This window comes from Antechinus flavipes, chromosome 4 (assembly GCF_016432865.1).
Source record: "Antechinus flavipes isolate AdamAnt ecotype Samford, QLD, Australia chromosome 4, AdamAnt_v2, whole genome shotgun sequence".
NCBI lineage: Eukaryota > Metazoa > Chordata > Mammalia > Dasyuromorphia > Dasyuridae > Antechinus > Antechinus flavipes.
In genome coordinates, this window is record NC_067401.1 from 54,221,676 (window position 1) to 54,247,417 (window position 25,742).

General features: G+C 43.3%; 1 protein-coding gene across 1 annotated transcript; it reads right to left on the minus strand.

Annotated features, from left to right (window-relative positions):
• STRIP1 (striatin interacting protein 1) lies at nucleotides 1–25,266 on the minus strand. Its single transcript, XM_051993088.1, has 21 exons — nucleotides 25,054–25,266; nucleotides 19,593–19,662; nucleotides 17,547–17,621; nucleotides 16,488–16,622; nucleotides 16,261–16,381; nucleotides 15,599–15,667; nucleotides 14,494–14,600; nucleotides 14,267–14,394; nucleotides 11,196–11,378; nucleotides 10,751–10,968; nucleotides 9,649–9,714; nucleotides 9,188–9,251; nucleotides 8,461–8,532; nucleotides 7,359–7,433; nucleotides 7,057–7,154; nucleotides 4,627–4,753; nucleotides 4,376–4,476; nucleotides 2,851–2,917; nucleotides 2,195–2,299; nucleotides 1,533–1,737; nucleotides 1–884 (listed from the first exon to the last, which is right to left on the minus strand). Exons 1-21 carry the CDS (start codon nucleotides 25,249–25,251, stop codon nucleotides 637–639), a joined length of 2,532 nt encoding a protein of 843 aa, XP_051849048.1. The 5' UTR covers nucleotides 25,252–25,266; the 3' UTR covers nucleotides 1–636.
• Nucleotides 25,267–25,742: the final 476 nt, after the last annotated feature.

Genomic DNA, 25,742 nt, shown 5'->3' on the forward strand with positions numbered 1-25,742 from the left:
TTTGGGTTTTTTTGCTTTTTAATGTAAATAACACACACAAATACACTGAAAACCCCAGAGATACACAACAGACCGCACATGTATTTTATATATATATAGATAGGTATATAGATATGTACAGGACATTGCAAATGGAAGGGGAAGCCGGTGCCCCTGGCTGAGGGCGCGTGGTTCTCCGCTCTCGCCCAGCCCCAGGCAGACGTGCTAAGGCAGCAGCGCAGGCCCCTGCAGCCGCTCCCTGGGCTGCGAGCCCCGACAGTGCTTTCCCGGCTGACCTCCGGCCCTCTCCGAGGCAGGCGGCCCCACGTAGTGTTTTGGCAGAACTGGGGGCCACCCCTGAAACGGAGGATGCCGGGGGGAGGGCTCGGAGGAGCCTGGGGCCGCTCGGGCAGAGTCACGGCCAGCCGGGGCTGCGCAGCCTCCCGACCTGCAGAGCGCTGCTCCTGGGCAGGACACTGGGAAACCACCACCAGAGAAGACGCCAGGCCCTCCCTTCCGTCGGGGAGTTCTGCAATAAGGACTTTGAGAAGACGGCGCCCAACGCCGCAGCGCCACCTGGAGGAGAGGAGCCGCTCTGCAGCAAACGTGGCCCAAGCCAGGCAGGAAGGCGCAGGCAGAAGGCGGCGGGGCGGAGCCTCACTGCAGCAGCTCTTCCCAGGAGATGGGCTTGGAGAAAACCTCCCTTTCCAGCCAGAGATCATAGTTCATCTGGAAGTCCTCCGGGAGGTCCACCCGCTGGCCCAGGACGCTCTGCAGGCAGTTATCCACGGGGAGGAAGTCGGGGTTGTTATGGGTGCGGTCGTACCGCCGAGAGTTGAAGCGCTCAATGTTGGCGCGCAGCGCGCACTCCTCCGCCTGGAAGTCCCAGGGCCGGGCGTCCAGATCTGGGGGGGAGGGGAAGGCAGAATTAGGAGGCGCCTTCGGTCCTCAGCCCCGCCCACAGTGCTGTGCCACCGCCTGGCCGAAGAGGAGCCTGGGGCCAGGGGAGGCCACCAGCCTGGCGGCTGCCAGGCACTGGAGGTGGCAGCCAAACCCAATTCTGCTCCCTGCTGCTGGGTGACTCGGGCAACTAACCTAAGTCTCAAGGGCAGGGGCAGCTAGGTGGTACAGTGGACAGAGCTCGGGCCCTGGAGTCTGGAGGGCCTGCGTTCAAATCCGGCCTGACACTTAGCACTTCCTAGCTGTGTGACACCACACAAGTCACTTAACCCCAAAGGTCTAAACAAAAAACAACAAAACAAAGGAAACTCTGGGGCCAGCTACGTGCTCTCCATGGTAGCTTCTAACTGAAAACTATAATCCCCCATGTCCCTGAAGATTTTTAATTTGCTTATCCATCCAAGAGGGTTTTGTTGCCATCTTTGCACAGAAACAACAAAAAGTGGAGACGATGATCTCTCTAGTCTCTGTTTTGTGCTAAGATCCCAAGCCTGTAAATGGGAGGAGCTAGAGCGAGACAGACCTGCAGGGTCCCCCAAGAATGGAGCCCACCGGGAGGCAGCCTCTGCCCTCCCCTTCCCCAACAGTCTCACCATTTCCATAGGCCCAGTCGTCATTCAGCCGGTGCCGAACTTTCTGGTAGATGGCCGACATGGTCTTCATGTTGCTCTTCCGCCACTGGCGCCCCAGATACTTGGTCTGCACCTTGAGCAGCTTGAGCACATAAAGCTGCATCATGGCTTGCTTCACCTTCAAGGCCCGTTTCAGGATGGGAGCCGACTTGAAGACCACCAGCATCTAGTCCAGTCCAAGGGCACCAATAAACATGGAGGTTAATGATCTTAACTTATCCAGTCCAATCTAAGTGGCAGCTGGTAGAGAGCCAGCCTTGTGGCCAGGGACACCTGCATTCAAATTCTACTTCTGACTTGAGTAGGGCAATGAGCCGGCCTCTGTGGGTTCCAAGACCATAAACCACATACATGTGGACCTGCTTTAGCAGGAGTTCTCTTACCCGCAAGTTCCTGACACTAATGGAATGACAAGCTTAGCTTCTGTCCCTACCCCTAGCTGATGGAGAGGTCCATCCTTCAGAATCTGGAGATCCCTTAAATACAAATAAGGTAGATATAGGAAATCTCCAGAGTTTAGCTCGCTGGCCAGGCTCTAGTGACCTAACCTGGCCTGAGGGATTTGCTGCTCATGTGGGGGTACATGAGACAACTTCTAGCTCTCAGGTTCACTCCCCACTCACCATGGTCCTGGAATGCTTCCATTTTGTTAGCTTGTTCAAGATCCGAAGCAAATTAATGCAGGAGAAGAGGTTCCGCCAACAAAACTGGTTATTATCTCCAGCTTCCTATGGGACAAACCCAAGACAAGGCCATTAGTGATGAGACCAGAAGGCTGCATGGAGCATCTCCTCCCCATTAGAGGAGCACAGGTGGTGGGGCTTTCTGGAGGTGAGTTCACACTAGGGAGGAGCTCTCCTGGTCACCGAGGCCCTAGAGTTACACAATAGCGGGAACACAAGCCACCTTAGTGGGCTGACTTGAGATTTCTAGCTTGGTATTCTCAAACACCCAGGGAATCTCACTAGATTTATGAGTTGAGCATCAGCGGGTACACCACTCTGCCTTCTTTGACTCTCAGATTCCTTGTATGTAAAATGGGGAGAATCTCACAGGGTTGTATTGGTCAAAGTGAGAAAGATGGCCAAGTGCTACTATGAACCCAAGGCCCTCATTTCTCATTCTTCTAGCTCCACAGAAGGGCCTTGTCTTGTTGGATGACGGCTCCATCCTTAGGATAAGGAGAGTGATCTCTACTAGTTGGCTCCAAGTTGCCAGGGGCCAATTCAGTGCACTGCCCTCCTCTTTGTTCCTCAGAGAAATAAACAAATTCACTCACCAAACTCTCTGCTGTCAGCTCTGGCAGTTCATGAACCACACAGTAAGGGTAATCCAGAACAGAAATGCTGTGGGAGTCAAGAGCAGAAAAGAGCCCCCTGCATAAGGGAAGCCAGGGGCCTTTTGGGAGAGTACTGTTTGTCCTGCCAGGCTGTCTTGGCTTCTCTTCATTTTCCCCTTTATAGCGTGCTGGGCCTGGAGTCCTGAAGACTCGAGTTCAAATCCAGCTTCAGATATCCTCTAGCTGTGTAACTCTGGGCAAAGCACTTCACTGTTGGCCTCAGTTTTCTCTTAAATAAAATGGGGATAACAGTAGCTACTTCTTAGCAACCAAAAAATACTCCACAAATCCCAGCTACCTCCTTTGGGGATATCATCAGTTCTTATGGGTTCAATTATCACCTCTACGCATAGATCTACGAATCCCTCTCGAGTTTGAGCATCACGTCACTAACAGGCCTGGGCATCCTGTAGGAATCTCAGACTCTACCTACCTAAAAGAGGAACTCATCCTCTCCAACACTGTCCCCTATTCCTGCCCCGACTTTCCCCTTATTGTCAGGAGTACTGACAGCCTCCCAATCATCCGGGCTCCATATTGAGTGTCACTCCAGCTCCCCACTTTTGCTCATCCCACACGTTCCATGGGTTGTCAGATCTTGTTCTCTCTCTACATCTGTGCACACGTCCCTTTTTTCCCTTCCATTGCAGCATCCCCTAGCTACCACAGCAACCTAAACCTGAATGGTCTCTCCCATCACTCAGCTGCCCTATCTACTGTTAGTTACACTGGCTACTGTAGCTCCTCCCACAATATGCCATCTCCCCATTCTATGATTTTGTGCTGACTGAAGAGCACGCCTGGAAGGCTCTCCCTTTTCACCCTTTCCACAGAGCTCCCCTGGACTAATGCAAAGCTCAGCTCAAACCCCACTTTCTGCTAAAGAAAGGCTTTTGGCTCTGACCTCCTTTTCTTCCATGATTATCTTTACTTACATTATATATTTCTTTGTGTACATAGTGTACATTATGTACATAATTATTTGCAGTGTTGTCTCCCTTATTAAAATAGGCTTTCCTTGAGGACAGAGATCTGTTTTTGACTTTCTTTGTATCTTTAGCACTTAGCCCATCTGGCTCTGTTTTTTAATATGCTGTAGGAAAGAAAAGTTTTTTTTTTTTTTTTTTTACCTTCTCCATCCCTCAATTTCCCAGTTAGAGACAATGTCTGAAACAAAATATTCTCATCAATTCCTATGTTCTTTCAGAGGCATCAACATTTAAATCATCTCATGTCTAGCAGACTTTGCTTTATTTAAGTGGAGACCACATTCTAAGTCCTAGTAAGTGGTGCCCTAAGGGTTCAAGGATTCAATTTCACAAGTAGTTTGTGGAAGGCGAGTATTTAAAGGGCTCTCTGGGCTGCTGGAACCCAGTGCCATGGGGTTTATCCACCAGAAGACCAGTAATTGGTTCTTGAGCAAAATCGCTATCCAAGTGGGATGCCCTTCCCTGGCCCTTGTTACCTGTTTTTGGCAGTGATGTATGACATGATGGTTTGATTGAAGAACTTCAGAATCAAAGGGATGCAGTTGGCAAACACAAGATGTTGGGCCATGTACTCAAACTGAAACCAGAGGAAGATAGTGAGGGAAGCCTCTGCACTCCAGACTTTCATGTCACCAAGAGATCATTCACTGGGCAGAGCCCTCGGCTCAGGTTTACAAGAATGGCAGGGCCACAATTTGGGAGTGAGGCTGGAGGGCATCCAAGGTACCTGGTAGACATGGTTCAGCTTGAAGTGCTTGAGCAGCAGCAGCAATACTGCAGAAATGGCCTTGACGATGATTTCTTTATGGCGGTTCACATCCACCCCCAACTTCATGCTCTGTAGCACAGTGGTTCTGAAAACACAAAGCAAACTACTTAGCCCGGAGTCTGTGGAAGGAGCAGTGGTTTTAGACACTCTCACACTATCCCCCTTACTATCTCTGGATAATGCCTGGGCTCTTGGATGGAATCTCATTTGGTCAGAAGACTCCTCTGGAGGTTTGGTGGCAGTCCCCCCTTTCCCCCACTGTTCCCTGCCAAATGCTGTTTTTTTCTCTCAGGACTTCTCTCAGGACAGACTTAGGGCTGAGTCCCCTTGACAAAGGGCAAGCCAACTCACCCTTTGGGGCCTCTGTGAGTGAGGATTATAACCTCAATGGCACCCCTCCCTCACAGGACTAGAAGAATCAAGGAATTTTTCATACCTCTTGCATTCAAATCCCTCTCTCCATTCAACAAGTGCCTAAGTTCAGGCCCGTATCTCCTCTTGCCTATGTTACTCCAACTGCATCATGAACAGTCTTCCTATCTCAAAACTCACTGCATCAGTCCATTCTACCCACTGCTGCCAAAATAATGTTCCTTAAGCAATGAACTAACCATGTCATTTCCTAGCTCAAATCATCTCCAGTGGCTTTTTCCTGCCTCTAGGATGAGAAATAAGCTTTTCTGTTAAACTTGTAAAGCCCTCACAGCCTCAAAGCCCAAATTATCTCTGAAGCTTCATTGAATTATCACTCAACTTCCCACACTGTGAACCACATTGGCCTTCCTTCTGTTCCCCATACAGGCCCATCTGTGGGCCTCCACACTGGCTGTCCCACATCTGGAATGAATGCCCCTCTTTCCCTTGGTCTCACTAAGACGCTCTTTTCTTTTCACACAGAACTTCTCCTTATATCCACCAACTGCTAGTATTTCTTCCCCTATAACCTCATGTATTTATCTGCTTTACAAAGAGTATAGATTCATTTTCTATTCATGCTGTACATTTCTGCAAATGTATTTGTGTTCACTCCCCTCCTAATGACAAGGCCTCTCAAGAAGGGCCTGTTTCCCTCCTTTCACTTGTCATCCCGTGATGAACACAACTGTCTAGCTCAGAGCAAGTGCCTGACACTCAAGCAACTGATTTAAAATAAAGGAGAACATGAAAGCCCTTGATAAATGCCAGCTATCCCTATTTTACTCCATCCACACACAGTGGACAGAGCACTGGACTCTACCTCAGATGTTTCCTGGCTCTTTGATCATGGGTCAGTCAATTAACTTCCCTGAGATTTAATTTCCCCATTTATAAAATGTTGGTGAAAATACTCGAAGTCCCCACTACAAGGAATTGTTGAGAGTACTATATAAATGTGAGTTATTATTCACTGAAACTGAAAGAATTAACCTTCCTGAGGACTAATAATAGATATTCTCATTTGTAAAATGAAGATAACTCTATCAGTATTTCCCTCATAGGGATACTATGAGGATGAAATAATCAATCAATTAACATTTATTACGAAAGCACTATGTGCCAAGGTACAAATTCAAAACAAAAAACAAAGTATCTTTTTTCATATGTAAAGAGCTTTACAAACCTGAGCTACTAGTATTGACAAGATTGAGTTGTTTTTAGAATATTGATTTTCTCTCCTTCCATCCTGCTGCTCACCACCTATCCTTACCCTCTAACGGCCCTCCCCACCTTGTTCCTTGTCCTGCCTCAATCCCACACAAGATCTCTAATTTGAAAAGAAGCATTCTTAGCACAGTCAGGTGAGAGATCACTCCCCTCCAGTGACCTTTATAACTTTAATCAAAACTTATAAGTCCTTACTTACAAGACTACTGACTAAAAGGAGACAACCTGGGGCAGCTAGGTGGCACAGTGGATAGAGCACCAGCCCTGAAGTCAGGAGGACCTGAGTTCAAATCTGGCCTCAGACACTTAACACAGCCTAGCTGTGTGACCCTGGGTAAGTCATTTAACCTCAATCGCCTCAGCAAAAAAAAAAAAAAATTGCTTCCCCACCTGAGTTTGCCGGCTGCTTGAGCCCTGAGGATGCCACAGCATCATGAAGCTGGAAGGAATCTTAGAGATCATATGCTCCCATGCCCTGCCTTCACTTCATTTTCCAGATCATAAAATGGAAACCCAGAAAGCCAACATCTTGTATGTGCTTCCCCAGCTAATCCACGGTTAAAGTGGGACTGAAATCCAGCTCTCCAGAACCATAGTCCAAAGCTCTGCTGTCATGTTGTCTGTCTCCTCTGACCAGTCAATGTCTTAAATTCTATCCAGGGACCCCCAAGCATTGAGAAGCTGATCCTGAAAATCTCCCAGTCATCTTCCCTCCCCTATTACATTCGCAGGAATGATACCTACGGCATTTCCTCAGGTAGGACATCAGCCAGGATGTTAATGGAATCTGTTTTGGCTTTGGAAGTGGGAGCAGCAGCCAGCAAGATTTTCAGCAGGGCAATCTGGAATGGGAACCAAATATTTAGAAAAGAAAGCACGAAATGATCTGGGGTCAAAAGACAAAATTCTAAGGTCTAATGCTTTCTATATCCACTCAGTAAGCTATGTAAGTTCACTGAACAAGAGAGAACAGATACTTTTCACTTCACTATCACTTCAGGGGGCACATATTGAACATCCTTGGTGAAAAAAAAAAAATCACTCACCATGTACTGAGGCAAACTAGGGAGGAGACCTTGGTACAAGGTTTCAGCAGGAACTTGTTCCACTTCCTCTTCTCCCTTTCAAGATAAAAGGTCTGATCAATCCTGGGCAAGCTCAGTTTGCTGTTTGCCTAGCTGGTATTTTATGAAGATTGGTAGGAAGGTGGAAAGACTCCCTCTAATTAACCAGTTGCCTCCTATAATAGCAGAGGAGCTCTATAGCAGTTTTGGAAGCTACTTCTGCCAACTGGATATTTCATATTGGATATCCCATAGATATCTTCAATATGTCCCAAACTCAGCTCATACCTTTTCCCCCTAAACTGTCCCCCTCTCAGGCTCACAATCTGGAGTTACCCTGGACTCCTGCTTCTCACACCTCACCATGCGCAAGCTGAAGACCTTGTACAACCCTCAGATATGTCCATGCCTCTCCTCTGGCACTGCCCTACCCTGGTGCAGAACCTCATCAGCTCACACCTGGACCACTGCCAGAGCTGCTGGGGGGCCTGCCTGCCACAATCTCTACTCATTCCAATCTAACTTCCACTCAGCCACAAAAGTGATTTTCCTCTAGCTGCTCAATCGATTCCAGGGACTCCTTGTCACCTTCAGGATCAAATACAAAATCTAGGTGGTTTTCGAAGCCTTCCATAGTCTGGCCCCCTTTACCTTCATCTGTCACTCCTCTATGTGCTCTGTGACTCGACGACACTGGGCCTCCTTTCTGTCCCCAAAACAAGGGACTCCATTTCCCAGGTGTTGGCATTGTCTCTGGCTGTGTCCCATGCCTGCAATGTTCTCCCTACTCATCTCTACTCCTGGCTTCCCTCAAGTCTCAGCTAAAATCTCACTCTCTAGAAATGAGCCTTTTTTGATCCCTCTTAATTCTAGTGCCTTGTTCCCCTCTGCTGACCAGCTCTGACTGGGCCTGTATGTACTTCGATGGGTACACAACTCTGTGTATTATTTTCCACATTAGACTATGAGCATCTTGGAAGCAGATTCTGCTTTTTACCTTTCCTTGCATTCCCAGCACTTATCCAATGTGTGGCACACAGCAGGTACTTAATAAAGACTGTCTGTCTGCCTGCTTTCCACTTACCCCTGAGAGAGGAGAGCGAAGGTACTCCTCCTCCATCTGGGCTTGGACTTCTGCAATTGAAGTGTACTTGTGCTATTGTGAAGAAAGGAAAAGATGAATGTATTCATGTGTTGTTGGGTCATTCTCCGGAGAGCCCTCCACTGTGCACTGTGCTCTGAGCAGGAAAAGGACACCACAAAGAAGCTGGTTTTCTCAAAATTTTGTTTTGAAATACAATTCTTTAAGAAGGAATGAAGCCTCTGTAAGAACCTGGTCCCAAAGGATATTTCTCACCTCCCTTTCATGACCTGATTTGTGGGGACCATGAAAAGTAATCCTACTGAAAGCAGGCAAGGAGGGACAGCTGAGAGCCTGACACAGAAGGGCAAGAAGGGAAAACTACAAAAGGGTAGAGTCATGGAGAGTAGTGGAGCAGCAAGGGATCCTTGGCCCTTCAACAAGCCCCTGAACTGTGGGCAAAATGATGACCCTGAAGTACAAAGATGAGTTCCCATCGAGGCATTCTGTTTAAGAAGGTCAAGAAGGACACAGTACTACTGGAGAAAATTGCCCACAAAGCAGCTAAAATGTCAAGTCTGGGATATGAGAATGCATGAGCCTTGGGTTGGAGAGGCTGAATTTCCTTGTATTCTCCAAAACCTGAAGGATGGTTGTAAAATAGTCTGAAAAGTGTGTCTTCCTTGGTTCCTATTCTTTGTCTCCCTGTCTAGATCAGACAGATACTCACCAGCTTCAGAGTCCTGATGCTCTCATGAATTGGCCTGGGCAGCCCCACCACTGTGTTTGTGTCACTGGAGGGGAGGAAAAAACAAAGCAAACTATCACCTATCCCTAAGTCTATAATCTAGTCCAGGGCTTCTTAAACTTTTTCCATTTGAGACCCCTTTTTGCCTAAGAAATCTTAAATGACTCCAGGTATACAAGTATATAAAACAGATATACAAATCAAACATTTACTGATAATCAATCATAATTTCACAACCTCTGCATTCAGTTATAAAAACCCATATGGGGTTGGGACCCACAGTTTAAGAAAACGAGATCTAGTTAATCTAACTTTCAAAAGAACTTAGGTCTGAAGAGCAGGACTCAAAAGGATTCTAGTGTGTGGGGCAAGGGGTGGGGGAAATGACCCACCAACACCTTCCATACACTGCTAAAGCAATAACGAATGTTGCCAACACTTACCTGCCAAGGGTGTAGCCAATGAATTTGCTTCGGCTGGATTCTAGGAACATCTCAATGTCTTTTTCTCTGCCATAGACAGAAAGAAGAAATACATTACTGGAGAGGTTAAGATGTATATTTTCTGGATGAGTGTGTGTGTGTGTGTGTGTGTGTGTGTGTGTGTGTGTGGTGGGTAAAGTAGGTGGGTGTTGGGATTAACTTCTTCCTTGTTTTTCTCTTTCTGAAAAAAAAAAAATGGGAGTGGTGAGGGGAATATAATTATTTTTGTTATAGATTTATTTTAGAACCAGATCTAAAGAAACTGTTTAGGATCACAAAATATTTTACTTAAAACTTGTTTTGTTCTTAAAATTATATTGGATATGATAAAAAAAAATCATCTGGACAACAAATTACAAAATTATTGATGGCTTTACTATGACTTAAAGTACAAATAAAGCTACAAACTACTGAACTCTGAGGAATCCAGCTCTGCTTCCATCAACTTAAATATATGGAAAAATCTCAAGAAAAGAAATCATATGCATTATAGCAACAAAGTTTTTTCTTCTGGTAACAGTGTTTCCTACACTTCAGATACTGTTTTGGAAAAGCAGCAGAGAAGAAGCATCTTCTGATGCTTTCTTTTTAAAATTTTTATAAACTTCTGAAAACTGAAAAGTTTGTCTTGATTGGGAAACCTCTTTTCCTTTGTTTTGTGTATTTTCAAAAATATAATAACTTCTGTTATTGTGTGTGTGTATGTCTGTGAAGGCTTTATCTTAAACATTTTATCCGTCATTCTAAAGAAACTCATAATTCATTTTTAATTCATACTACACACTGAGCCCCTGAAGAGAGTCGGGACAGTATCTTTTTCTCCAGGTGTGAGAAGGGCTTCTTGCAAGGATCCTCGCTGCCTAGAAGCTAGGTTCTGCCTAGAACCTAATCTCAAACTCTACTGATTAAGTCTGCCTTTGTACTTTGGTCCTCTCTATCCCAATAAACCCCCTAAGGACTCTGACACATAGTGGCCTTGTAAACAGTCGATAGGAACATCGTTTCCCGCGAAGAGAGCAATCACAACAGGAAGCTCCTCTTGGGTCAGGGATTCAAGACTCACCGAACCTTGGGGGCCCAAGGCAGCCCCTTTGGGCAGGTAAGTCGGTCTGTTTGAGGATGCTGCACAGGGGGAGGCATCACCTCATCCCGCTCAAGGGGAAATGTCTCTCCCTCTAGGCTGTTGTCGTCATCGTTCTCCTCCTCCTCCTCTCGGGAGTCATCGGCCTTATATGGATCCCTCTCGTTGAATGCATCGAGGTTGTCTTGTTTTATGAGAGCCTGATAACAGGAGCAAAACAGAAGAGGAAGAGAGAAGAGATCCAAGAATGAGTGACATTCTTGGACAAAAAGCAAAGATCAGAATGGGTGAAACGCTAAGAATATTGCTGCCCTGAGCACACAAAATCTGAGAAGCCGCCAGGGGTTGTCCTGTGTCTGCCGATTTCTCTGAGCGACCACTTTCTGTGGTGCCAGAGGCATTCCCAGCACCCCCACCCACTGCTAACCTTGTGTTCTCGACGCCCCCGTTTCTGCTGCTGTTCGATGAGGTCAGAGGCAGAAGCGGGAGGGGAGGCCGCCCTCATGTTGCGAATCACTTTGATGCTGTCTTCAGGCAGAGGGGGGAGGCCTAAGATCTCACGCTTTTCTGCCTTCATGCTCTGGAGCTCCTCAAAGCCTCCAAGTGTGCACTACAACAAAGAGTGGGTGCCGTGAGCCTCTGCAGAGCTGGATCAGGGTCTGGGAGTGGGGTCAGGCTCTTCTATTCTAATGGCACCAGTGCAACACATGCTCGCCTGATTTCCATTAAAAGGTTCAGAGCACCTATTTAACCTTCATCTGTATGCAGTCCCACAGTCTCTGAAGAAGAGTATGAATCCACTCAAAGCTAGCCCAGTGGCACCAATGGTGAATGAAGACACCACGTCATTGGGACAAGTGAAATGATGAGCAGCTAAAGGAGAAAAAAGAGGCTGGGAAATTTCGCAAAGTCAGCCTGCCGAGCTTAAATAGGAGAGCAAGCAATCCCACAATAGTGGTCTCTCAAAGTGAGGATACAAGATAATTAATGGAGATACAGGTAGAAAAGTTTAAAATTTTACTGATAGCTCCCTTTTAGTCTAACAAAATGAGAAATTTACTTTAGCAAATGGTTAAGAGATGGGCTGAAACTGGCATCGTCACATAGTATGTCAGATGTGGCCTACAGAGGACACTCAGAGAAGAATGGGGTTACAAGCATGGAGGAAGTTAACAGTGGCACTGCCTCTAATTTGTTTTCAGTATATAATATGCTGGAGTTTGGATATGCCCAATTAAGTGGATTTACAAATCACATTAATGAGTTTTAACTAAAATAATCTTCACAAAATGAGCAAGTAGCTTCAAAAGATTCCTACAAAGGCTTCTCAGATTGAAGCTCATCAAGTGACATAGGCACAAGTGAATAAATAATAAGAAAATTGTGGAGCTAACATTTCTACTAAAGAGCAAAGCTCCCTCAATCATACTGCAAAATAGACAATGAAAATCTAATCAGAACTGACAAGAAGTGAGTCAAATTATCAAAAAGACCATTTGAAATGTGGATATTCATCTATTATTATCATAAATGAAGCCTGTACAGTACAGTATCTATGATGGTGTGAAATCTCATGATTAGGAAGACATTTTAGTTCTGTTGCTAAAAATGATGTCAACCATAAACATGTTTATATATGCACACTTTCAAAAGCTTGGAAGTAGAATTCTGTAATATGTTTAAAGATCTTTCAAATGGTTTTAATGATTTTTAAATGCATTTGTTAAAATATAAAACCACATTTTCCAATCATGTGAAGGAAAGCTGATTGATTTGGAAAACTTACAAGTCCAATTTCTTTTCTTTTTTTTTTTTAAGAAGCAAAGTTTATTATACATTCTCGAGAACCGGCGTCCCACCTGTCCCACCTATTGAGCACCCAATCGAAGGGAGGAGGCATCGCAGGGAGTAGGGTCGATGCTTTTAATCCCTAATGCAAATTCCCCTCCCACCACTGATCCTTATTGGCTGAGGATCTTACATTCTAAACTCGGGAACTATTCAAGAAATTGAACTTGACCAATAAGGACATAGGTGCCCATATTTGGCTGAAATAGGGAGGATAACAAGAAGGGAACTTAAGTATGCCGTTAGGGGGATAGCAGGGAGGAGACTTTAAGTATGTCCTTAAGATAGCAGGGAGGAGACTTTAAGTATGCTTACAAGGCCAGTTTCAAACAAAAGCACATTAACTAAGAGGTGAGGTTGAAAAATAGGAATAATGAAGTAGTGAATTCAGTTCAGCCATGTGTTTCTTTCATTTAACTCTGGAGATCACTGTAAAGAACTTTTTTCAGTGACAGCAAACATTAAAAGCAAGAACTAAATATATATATTAAACCAAGATTTAAAAAAACTATAAAACACATGCCATCACACTACTCTTATTAAATTATTGTTACTGTTATATAAAATATTATTAAGAACACAACGAAGATACACAAACCTTTTTGCTCTCATTAATAATAACAAATTACTAAGCAAAAGACTTGTATCCTTAATAAACAATTTTAAACCCATTTAAGACATTATTCTAATTTTATCTTATGATATTTTAAAGTCCTTTTAATTTATGTTTAAAATGTATGTGATATATCAGCATAGTTTTACAGAATCATAAATTAATTCCAACTTTAGATCTTTGAAGAAAAGGCTAAATAAAATCTGACGCAAACACAATATTTCATAATTCTTCCTAAGTGAAACAACATGTGAAATTGAATCTAACCCTTTCCCAGAGAAGTCAAATCCACAGGCCTGACAGGTTTGGGCTGATCCTCAAGAACTCTTTAAGATCTGAGTGGTTTCACTATTTGGGGGTGATTCCATTTGTCTGTATGGTTGGAGTGAATCACAAGAAGGAAACCAATGGCATGAATGAAAAAGATGAGATAAGTAAACTGAAGTGTGTAAGATCACCTAGGAATGCTTGCTGCTGCTTTTGATAAAGCTCTTCCCACACTTACTGAGCTGCTCACCAACTTTGTGAAGAGTTGGTTCTATCTAACTAGAAAAGGGTAATATCTTGGGTGTTAAGGCAATAGAGTAAACCCTCGCCCCATCCTTTCACCCAGCTACTTCTCTGGTGATGGAAAGGCTCCAAGCTTGGCCCTATCTTTGATTACTAATGAGAGCTCCAACCTTTTGAGGACTGGTTGGCCCTCTTCCCTGGCACCATTCATTCCTCTCTCTAGAAACAGGTCAGGTTTCACTCTTCAGATTGAGGAGGCTGTAGGATGATTAATTCTCAGTCCCCTTAGGTGATATTTAATCAGAGGACATATTTCTATTAACTTTAATCTCAATCACTTTTGCCCCCAAACAAGCTATAGGTCCAAGAACTACTTCTCTAAAAAATAGCTGTGTATGAGAACATACAATCTCCTGCCTATTCTCCTAGTTTTTCCTAATTTACATTCTGATCTGGAGACCAGATCTTCAGGGTCACATTAGCCAGATGTGGCAAATTCTCTGACTAGTTCCAGGCAGGATTCTTACCAATACTGTCTTCCAAAGAAGCAAAAGAACTTTCTTCATGGGAAAGTGAGGGGCATGTCCACTGCAAAACTTGGTCACCATCCCAAACAGCATGATGGAGAATGGCTCATTATTGTACAGGGGAGAGCCTAGAGGCAAGATAAAGTCAGATAAGATAAAGATAAAGTCAGAGCAGTCCTTCTGAGCGAAAAGCTTTGCCAGGGTCCTTGGCCTCCAGCCGTTCTTACCTAGCTCTGCTCGGAAAGTCTGTCTCATGGTCTTCCAATCGGCTTTATCACCCTCACATTCTTGGTGAACGGTCTCTACAATCAGGTACATAATATTGAGCAGGACCCTAAGGACAAAAGCCAGTTTACAAACAGAACAGGATGTGGGAAATAAGGGTTACTTTATCACACACTTGTAAAAAAAATGTACTTCTAAAATCTGCAGAAATACATGTACTGATACATGAAGGATCAAAATTAGATTCACGCAAGATAAAAAACAAACTGCCAGAGATTTCTCCTGCTCGATGTCTCAGCTTCTTCAACCTCAATTATGAAAGCATTTTAGGAGAACAAGTTTTTCTGTTGGGGGTAATGCCCAAAGGGACTGAGTCAAAGGAAGGGGAAACAGTGGAAGCTGAACTAAGGACTGGATGGAGAGAGGGCAGAAACAGGCCAGGATTGAGTGGGAGATGACAATGTGGAGCAGAGAAAGACACTGACAACAGGAAGAATAACAAGAATAGGGTGGCTTCTGGAGTTTAAACAACAGTGAGAAGAACTATTTAAAATTAATGTTGGAGCATTTTTTTTTTTAATTCTGAAAAAGATCTGACCTACGCTTCTTAACCCTCCCAAATTCAAAACGATCCATGGACCTTTCGTCAACAATTACTTATACAGCATTCAAAAGTCCAGAACATTATGTCTGGCCCAAGCAAATTCAGAACATATGTCACTGCTCTTCCTATTGGAACACTGTACACTGAAAAATTCAAGAGTGTTCACCTAACATCTCCCTTTATCTGGCATTTGGAAACTTTTTTTCAGCACATCTACTCCTAAAGGTTCCCTCTCTGGGAACAAGAATTTGCTTTACAAGATAGTCTGACAAAGTACATTTACATTAACTTCACATGTAGCTCTCACCATTCCTTAATTGCTTACCCAGAGTCCTATCATACCCTGAAGATACATGTACATGGGAGAAATATAAATGGAAGAAATGGAAAGAAAAAACATTTCCTCTGACTCCCATTGTGGTTAATTTCCCAACCCAAGCTAAAACTGCATTAGCCTCAGGCTTGCCAAACCCTCATCAAAAAGAACAGGCAGGAAAGCTCACCTCAGGTCAGTGCTATCAGCGAGGGAGATGGCAGGCTTCCTCACAGCATTGCTACAAGCTGCACTGTTGCTAAAACAAGAGAGAGTCAGATTCCTAAGGGTGGTACTCCCCTAGTTGCTGAAGTTACAGAATTCAAATAATGGCAACTTTTAGGGTGTTAATCAGTTAGATTACCATATGGGCCAAGTTAGCTTTAATTATTAATTTTATTATTTTAGTCATGTATCAGCCAAGTTAGACTCAAATTCCTGAATCTGGCAAAGCAAATGTAGTCACAGAGGCTAGAGGCAAGCCCATTTCAGGTTATATGGTAGGTATTTGCCTCTTTTCTTTTTTTTATGGGGGAAATTATTGAGCAAATATAACATCAGGCATTCTACAAGTTCTGAAGATCTGAATCAGGATTTTCCTTCTGGTGTTTCACAGGAATGAGTAAAGGCTAGATTGAAGTCATTCTTTGAGACTGATAGTCTAAACCCAAGTCACAGCTCATCGGGGTTCTCAATGCTCCAGAACCAGGGGAAAATGTCATTGGGAAATAGTTATAACAAAAACACAACAGAACACAGATTGTGTTAATATGTGGTTTTCCAAGTCAACGAGCCAATGAGGGTTCTTTTACATGCTCTTCCTTTATTTAAATCCCAGATAAAAGTGCTTACTCTATCTCCATGTTCAGGAGCTCCACCAAAGCATTGAACGTGCCCACTTCTAGGAGCAGGAATACATTGTACCTCGACCACGACTGAACTTCAGATTCAGAGGTGCATTCGCCAAAGGTACCTAGGTGCACATATACAGGACACAGGTTATCTCTGACTCCAAGCTGCCTCCACTGGATTACTATAATGTAAAGAAGGCACATGCCCGCTGAGGGTACCTCACTGACCTTGGGCGACATAGAGGATTGCTCGGGCCACTTTGAGTCTCTTCTCCCGGGCAGTGACTTCTAAGCCATCCAGGAGCCTCATGGCATGGGTACGATGCTGGTTAATATCAAGTTCGGTCCACTTTTTATCTGCCACTGTCAAGAAAAATTCCTAGTTAGCCTAAAGGCTGAAAAGCCAAGTTCTTTGGAGTGTGTATCTTCAACATGGTATGTCAGGATGACCGACAAGACCAGAAGTGACAAAGAACATAAGGAGAAGTTATTCCCTGTGTAGAGAAGAAGCTCAGTATGGCTAGCCTAAAGTTATATAAACGTCCAAGCGGAGAAAGGCTGATTTTTTTCACCATGAGCAAAATGGATACAAAACAGCAGGTAGGTGGAACAGTGCCTATAACACGGGGCCCAGAGTCAGGAAGACTTAAGTTCAAATATGGCCTCAGACACATACTACCTATGTAACCTGGGGAATTCACTTAACCTATTTGTCTCAGTTTCTTCATGTGAAATGAACTGCAAAAGGAAATGGCAAAATCACTCCATACCTTTGCCAAGAAAATCTCAAATGGGACCATGAAGAGCCAGACACAATTGAAACAATTGAATATAAACAGAAATTTTAAAATGTATTTTTACAATATGCTAACTTTTTTTTTTAATTAAAGCTTTTTATTTACAAAACATAGGCATGGGTAATTTTTCAACATTGACCCTTACAAAATCTTTTGTTGCAAATTTTCCCCTTCTTCCCCCCACTCCTCCCCTAGATGGCAGGTAGTCCTATACATGTTAAATATGTTAAAATATATATTAAATCCAATATATGCATACATATTTATGCAGTTATCTTGCTTATGCTAATCTTTTAAAGTCCCTCCCAAAGTGTATCAGAGCAGTAAATTAAATAAGGCCCAGCTCAGTCACTGACTGGTAGGTAACTTGGGAGGTTATGTATTCTGAGGCCTGAAGCTAGAGATGATTATAGAAAACATAATTTACTACAGCCCTTAGGAAACAGGCTGAATGGAAAACAAGGATAAGGAGGGAGAAAAATCATCTCACCATGGATCCTGAAGTCTTCTTCAAAGCATTTTCGGTTCATGAGAAATTCAGGTCCTTCAGTATAACTATAAAGTTCTGTCAGAAACAAAAATTATTAGCTACAGCTCTGTTTCAACAATTCAAGAGAAAAGAGAAACAACACAGGTTCATGTTGTGATCCTTTTTTTTTTTTTTAATAATGCAAATTGAACTAGGCCACTTAGTATTGGGTACTTTTAGTTTTCCTCATTTGAAAAATGGAGGGAGACAGCATAGATTTGCCTCAAATTTGATTTGAAAAGTTTAAGTATCATCAGATGCTGATACTATACTAAATTAAGCTTTTCACATCCTCACTTCCAACTAGCCTCGTCAGAGGCTAATAGCAGGTTTGGAATTAGTCTCTTCAAGGTAAAAGCAATTTCTTCTATGTTCAATGCATTATTAGTGATTGCTAAGTGTCACAGGCCATCCTTCACATATATGATTCATTACAGTAGAGTTGTTTTTCTAGCAGTGTAGATGCCTTTGACTGATTCAAGACTCCTAGCTTGAGATATGACACACTCATCTCTAAGCAGGCTGATTATTGTGATCATCAGCTCTTGTGGATTCAAATGTCATCTTAACACAGATGATTCTCAGATCTATTCATCCAGTCCTGATCACTAGTCTCACATCTCCAGAGAGGCTTACTGAACCTTCTGAACTGAATATCCAATAAACATCTTAAACTCAACATTTCCAAAAGTGAACTCATTATCTTTTCCTCAAGACTACCCCTCTTCCACTTTTATTGAGCATTTTTACAGCACTTTAAGGTTTACAAAGCATTTTACAAATAATGTCTCAATTTATCTTCATAACACCTCTGCAAAGTAGGTGCTATTGTTATCCTCATTTACAGAGGAGGAAATCAGAGGCAAACAGTAGTTACAGGACTTGCCCAGGATCACACAACTGGTTAAGCGTCTGAGGCCAGATTTTAATTCAAGTAGTCATTTTCTTCTTTATTCATTTAGCTCCCCAGATATGCAAACTTATTACTGCTAATGGCAGCTCCATCTTCCCAGTCAGCCAGGCTCCCAGCCTAATCTCCTTCCCATCCCCAGGTCCAATCATGCTGTCCTGTCAATGCCATCTTCACGTATCTCTGGTATGAGGCCTCTCCTTCCCTCTGACACTGGTCCCTTCTCTCCCCACCTCCATTCTCTCCCCTACTCAGCTGCCAAAGTTATTTTTGTAAAGAGCAGATATCTAACCATGTCATGCCTACCCCCCTCAATAACCCAAGTAGCTCCTTATTATCTCCAGAATCAAAGAAAAGATGCTGTTTGGCTTTTAGATCCTTCATAATCTGGCTCCTTGTTATCTTTTCAGTCTGCTTACATTCTTCTGCCCTCCATGTCTTTTCTGATCTCATGGCACTGGCTTTGCTTTTCCTCAAACACTTCAGTCCATCTCTGCATTTTCAATGGCTTCTCCCCATGCTGATCCTATCCCCACTTCCTTCAGTCTCAGTTAAAATATCATCTTCTATACCAACCCTTTCCATCTCCCCTGTACACCCTGCTCCTCTCACTCCCACCCTTCCCCACCTAACAGTTCCTTTCCTCTGGGGAGACCTCCAAATTTATCCTTTATTAATGTTCTATGTACACTGTTGTTTGTATGATATCTCCCCCATTAGATTGTAAGCTCCTTCATGTCACAGGCTATTTTTGTTTTTCTTTGTATCCCTGGTAAACATTTAGCACAATGCTTGATCCAGAGAAAGTGCTATTTAATAACCTGTTGACTGACTTGAGGGATATAGTCTGCTGGTTTCAATGGCAAGGTCTAGCTGGCTTAAATACCCACAGATCTTAAGAAGAGTAAAGCAATAATTAATATTCATGTTAACTGGGAGCCATGACATACTTAGTGTCTGACTCAAATAACTAAATATTGTCCCAAAACATTAAAAACATTTATTCAAGCATTTATTCATGTCAAGTCTATGCTCACATCACTAAGTATTTAAAGTCAGGAGAAAGTTTCCAACAAATAAGAAAAGTTATCCTTTACCTGAGAGCTCTGCAGCCCACTTATCTGTATCAGCATATTCAAATTCTAGGTCTGGGGACTCAGAATAGCCCTGTGGAGAGAAATAGATATTTTAACTTAAAGGGCATTTCTATATTCTAAGTACATTTAAAATGGAAAAACATAAATCTTCCTAAAAGTCACTCAAGTGATATAGTTACACAATCTCTTGTGGTTTATAGATACACCTAATGCTTATCACAAAACCTCTAACAAAACTCACATGTGTACAGAATTATTTCTGCCACAGGCCCTGAAATTTTAGAAAGCTTTTTTCTACCTTATTCAGCAGGGAAACATATAATGAAGTATTTTAATCTCATGTGCTCCTGAGATCTGATTGATAGAAACACAGCAGCAATCACACAGAAAGACTGCTGGATAGAACTCAATATTCAAAGTACAGAAGAAAAAAATGTCAATAGACTGCAGAGAGTTAAGCTAGCTGACAGATGTGGACTGAGCATCTTATGTGGGAAGCTAGAGGGGGATGAAAAGAAACAAGCTTCCCACACTCACTTTTAGTCTAGTTGGAGATAAAACACATAGGAGAAATGACAAGGCAAATGTTAAATTATAAATAACAAGCAGAAGTTACCTACTTATTAATTACCTATTTATATAGTAAGTCCAAACATAGTTAACATTTATACAGTGCTTTAAAGTTTGCAAATATTTTACATATATTATCTCATTTGAACAACCATACATGCTAAGTCTGATATATTAATGAGACTTAGTTTCCTTATCTGTGAGATAGAAAAATCAGTATTTTTCACTAACTCCTCACAAGTTTTTGTAAGAAAAGAAACTGTAAAGCACTATATTAATTATATTAACATGTTATAATCAATACTTATGTCTCCAACAGAGCTACAGAGATTCTACTATGTTGCCAAGTGTTTAATTAAATGCCTACTAACTACAGTCCCAGGCAATATGTTTGGTATTAGGAATATAAAGACAAAATAAATAGTTCCTGATCTCAAGAGTTTATGTTTGGGGGAAAGGGAGACTATGCACATATATAAGTACATACAAAATAAATTAACTAGCAACTGGGCAAATCAGACTTTCTGTCAGAAGACTGAATTTGGACTCTGAGTTTTGATGGAAATGAGGAATTCAGAAAAGCAAAGAGAAGTTGATGCATTCTATGCATGGAGTGCTTTTGGGGACAAAGGTAGGGAGAAGGAAGATGGGAAAGAAAGGTGAAGTCTGGCTGGATTGAAGAGTTGAAAAGGAGCTATAAAAAGAAGAATGGGCAAATAGGTTGGGATCAGGTTGTGAAGGGCTTTAAATACCAAATAGAGGAATTTGTAGTTGATCCTAAAGACAACAGAAAGGTGTTGGAGGTTACTGAGTGACATGCTAAGACTTCTCCTTTAAGAAAATCACTGGCAACTGTCTGAAGTATGGAGACTTGAGAATAGGAAGACTAACTGGCCCACTGCAATAATCTAGGCCAGAGGTAATGGATGAGGGTCTGAACTAGAAAGATTCCATGAGTAGAGGAAGGAGATCAGATGAGATTTATGTTGTAGCCACAGAAACGAAGATTTAGCAAGTTAACAGATCTGTGAGGTACAAGAGAGAGAATCTGAGGTTAATGCCAGGACTGTGAATGAGAGTGAATGGGAGAATGGCCCTGTATTCAGGAGCAGCTTTTGGAGTTCAAACTCTAATAACTTTCAAACAAATCTGAAAAAGATGGAAACTATTAGTAAATGAGAAAAGGTATCTATCTAGTTTAGATATCTTTACTACTTTTAGATATATGTGTCCAGACTTTGCTGACAAATTTGTGTAATTCTGCCTCATTTAAATCCAATTCATCCATGAATCAAGACATCACCCCATGGTGACACCTCTTTGAAATGAAGGACAAATAAGAGCAACAATATTTGTCTCCCAATTGTCCAAGCTTCTCTCTACTGAATTTTAGTAAAAAAAAAAAAAACTGAGGCACATAGAGCAAGCTTTGATAAACACTTCCGTCTAACTAGGGAGATAGGATCTTGCTTCTGAATTATGATGACATCTAATCTACTATTATAAAGCTCATTCCAACAACCTCTTCTCAGGCTGAGTTCTTTCTGAATTTTGTAGAGACAGAACTCGTCTTCTCCTTCCTGAAGGAGACTTTCTATGACCTCAAATTCTCTTTCTACACTACTTCTCAGAGGATTTTACTTTCTGCATTGGCACAGCTTTCTCCTCCACTTGGGTAAACGTGAGGTCACAGGAATCCGAGCTGGAGAGTACCTTTAGAGATGATTAAATTTAACCCCCCTTTTAAAATGAGGAAACCAGGGCCAAGAGAAATGAAAAGACTTAATCTGAGTAAGCTCATATTAGCTTGAGTAGTAGAAATGGCTTGCAAACTTAGGTCCTTGAACTTGGATTTTTCCCAAATTGCCTCTTCGGTGTCTCCCCCAAGGATCTTCATTTCTACATACTTATCTACTCCTTTGACTTTAGCTATCACCTTTATGGGATAATTCAAAATCTCTTTTTAGTTAAAGAAATCTTGGACCAGTTTTCAGCTCTCTTCTTGACATCTCTAAATCAATGTCTTCTTAGCATATAATATTCTCTCTAAAATGTAATATTCTCTTGTTGGGGTTTTCTTGAGGTTCTCTGGGAGCAGCCTTTGTTTCAGTTCAGTAATCATCATAAGTGTAGCCAGGAATTAAAGTCCAAATCCTTTATTATCTCTTTCCAAGTCTTGTCTCCTTTCCTGTGGCCCAGTTAGCTTTCTTATTGTCCAGATCCTTTATTATATCCTTCCTGGGGCTGTGCAGCTTTCTGGAGAGCCCAGTCTGGCTTTGGTTTTGAGATCTTGAGCTCCTGCCTGCCTTCTCTGGCTTGTGAATGTTCCCGATTTTCAAGAGTTTGTGCTTCAGTCTCCAGCCAAAACAAAAGTGAAAGATGGAATGAATCTGTCTCAGCCTCCGAGAGCTTCTAGTGCACTTGTTCTCTTTGGCCCTGGAAGCTTCTTGCTTATATGCTCCACACTGAGTACAAACCAATTAATATATTACTAGGAAACCATTATTTGATGTAGAATTAAATCAATGCTAAACTGGATTTAACCACTGTCTCCTCAATTCCACTTAGTACCTTGTTTCAAGTTCTGGCCCACAACAATTCCTTGTAGGATTAAATCAATCATACTGAACCATATTAAATTAGACAATTATTGTCTCTATCAATTACACTGACTTAAAACCTTGTAAGAATCCTTTGTTTCAAGTTCAGAGTTCTGGCCCATAACATCAGCACCTCAAACAATGTATCTGAAAATACAGTTTTTTTTTTTTTCTCTCCTCCTCTTGACATCTCTAAATCAATGTACTCTTAGCACTTCAAACTCAATGTATCTGAAAAGACTCACTTTTTTTTTCTCTCCTCTCAAGAATATAAGTTCCTCCTCTTACTTCTCTATTCTAATGGACATATAAATCTCCTAGCTATTCAAAGTTCAAAAATCAGGGAATTGGCTTAAATCTCTCCCTTCCACAACCAGGCAATCACCAGTTTCTGTGGATTCTTCTTCCATAAGGTTTCTCCATTCTATCATTACCAACTAGTTCAGGCCTTTCTAGACTACTATAATTATCTCCCAATTTGTCACAGAATCTCCTATTTAAAACTAAAAGCCACCAGAGAAATCATCCATCTTCAAGTCACTCATTTGGTCAAGGCAGTCAGTTTGGTCAATTGCAATGACTCCTCAAGGACACACAGGTGACAAGTAGCAGAGTCCAAATTCAAGCCAGTGCTCCTTCCACAGTTCTCACTTTTCTCCCTTTTTAGTCCATTCAACATACCACTGTGCAATTAATTGTCCTAACCCACAAACAATTCTGATCATTTTCAGTGATTCCTCACTAGATAAACTCCAAACCCTTTCACCTACCTACCATTCAAAGGCCTCCATAATTTGGCTCTGACCTTTTTTGATTTTCTATAATTGATGTTTTTGCTCAACTTAATTACTACTCCCCGTCGTCTCCTTCTTCTGCTTACACACTATTCTTTTTGCCTGCAATGCCCTTCTCAGAACTGCACCTGCTAAAATCAAGGCTTAGACCAAATATCCACTTCACGTTGTCTTCCCTGAACACCCGGCTAGAAGTGTTCTTTCTCTTCTGAATTCTCATGGTGCCCTGTACTTCTTTTAAAATGACTCTTAGCTGTAACTACATGGCAGAGATAGACCATCTTTTTTTGCTCTCTAAGCTAGAGAAGAAGTCAGGCCCCATTGTCTTACTCATCTTTATAATCCTCACAGCATACTGCAGTGCTCTGAACTGATGAGGTGAACAGTCAATAAATTTTTGCTAAATAAACATCTCAGCCATATTTATAAGAACTCACCAGCAAGATCTCTTCTTCCCCCCTAGCTCTTGGGAGAAGTCAGCCCTTCTGCCTTTTCTCTAGTAGACCACATCAACATCTTCTAACCAACTGTAAGCCTACTTTTACTATCAGCCAATTTTTTTATTTGGCTTGCCATAGAGGCTAACTTAAAGACAAAACCATTCAAAATGTGGCATTTACTAAAAGCCCACTGTGTGCAAAGATTAAACACAGGGTTATTAAAAGACCGGGGCCTCCCTCAGCTGATGTAAAAAAATTGCTGGTGAATAAGAAATTCACTTTTGCTTCAGCTTCCCTCTCATCTCTACAGTAACTATTTCTGTAGGTAAAGTTCTTTCAGAAAGGAACATCAAAGTGTTGGAGAATATGCTGATTAATGTAACCTGATTTTTAAAAAGAGAAAAGAAAGAAACCAAAATGTGTATTTTCATTCATGAAACTGGCAATGGGAGGCTAGTGGGTGGAATTACTCCAGCAGAAGGTGAATGACTCCGGAGGAACTAGGATGACACACGGAAGGGAGCAAGGCAAAAGGCAATGCTAGTACGTGATCAATGCCGCCTTTTTCATATATATGTCAAGAAGTTAGGGGGTGTTAGGGGGTGACCCTGCCAATGAATGGTGCAATGGACAAGGAGGAGGGAGAGAAGGGCAAAGATGGGAAGGAGGAAGAGGAAGAAGATCAAGAATAGGAGGCGTGTCTCCCTTAGGGTGACTCGCTCGGGAACAAGAGCACCACGGCTGACAATGACCTCTGGTCACTCTCGGAGGGCGACCCCCACCCCGTTCCTGAGCCAGGAGTAGGCTGGGGTCGCCGGTGCCCGCAGCAGTGGGGCAGACGGGCGGACGAGAGGGTCCAGCCCGCGACTCCGAGCCCCCAGAGCCCGGGGCCGGCCCGCGCCGTCCGTCCGCAGAGGCTAGCCCGGCTCTTCTGACCGCTTCCCGCTCCCGCTGCGGCCGCAGTGACAGCTCCAGGTCAGCGGCCGCCCTCAAGCTCCGCCCCGCCAGGGCCCGCACACGCCCACCCCGGCCCAGCCTCGCCCTCGGACCCCCTGACCTCCGAGTCCTTGCGTTGGTTGCGGTTGAACTCCCGCCCTTTGCCCCCAGGCAGGACGCCCCCGCTACCCCCGCCGCTGCCGACGGCCCGCGGGGCCACGGTCTGGGGCTGCGGGGACGCGGGGGGCGGGGGCGGGGGCGGCTGCGGCTGTTTGTTGTTCACGATCAGAGGGCCTGGCCCACCGCCTCCCGGCTCCATCTTGGCTCCTGCAGCCCCAGCCCAATTCTCGCACGGCCGTCGGCCAGCTTCTCTCGCGAGATTTGACCTCATCCGCGCCCCCTCACTTCTGCCATAATGAGTGTGGCGGAGAGCGGAAACAGCCATTTTGAGAGAGGCAGCCTTTCGGGCTTCTCAGCCTAGCCTGGGCTGCCAGCAACATGTCGCAGGGTCAGATGGCTCTAGTTGGTCAGCGGCTTTTCTGTCATGTTCGACTTTGCATAATCCCATTTTAGATTCTTATGGCAAAGAAACTGGCGTGGTTTGCCTTTTCCTTCACTTTACAGATGAGGAAACTAAGGCAAACAGGATGTGCCTTTCCCGGAGTCACACAGCTGGTAAATGCCTGAGGAGACTCGGTGACTCCGGGCCCAGCACTCCACGCACTCCAGCACCTAGTGGCAGGGTACAATTATGGACTCATTTTCCCGAGCTCCCGAGCAGCTTGGAGCCCCACGGCATGAGGGCGGTGG

What these genes read in the sequence shown, in the direction of transcription:
- STRIP1 (XM_051993088.1), bottom strand. Translation starts at nt 25,251, where the DNA reads ATGGAGCCGGGAGGCGGTGGGCCAGGCCCTCTGATCGTGAACAACAAA. An exon ending in AGAAGACTTCAGGATCCATG is followed by an intron (nt 16,623 to 17,546) that starts GTGAGATGATTT and finishes TTTTCTTGACAG; the next exon opens with TGGCAGATAAAAAGTGGACC. An exon ending in AGCTGACAGCAGAGAGTTTG is followed by an intron (nt 2,300 to 2,850) that starts GTGAGTGAATTT and finishes TTTGTCCCATAG; the next exon opens with GAAGCTGGAGATAATAACCA.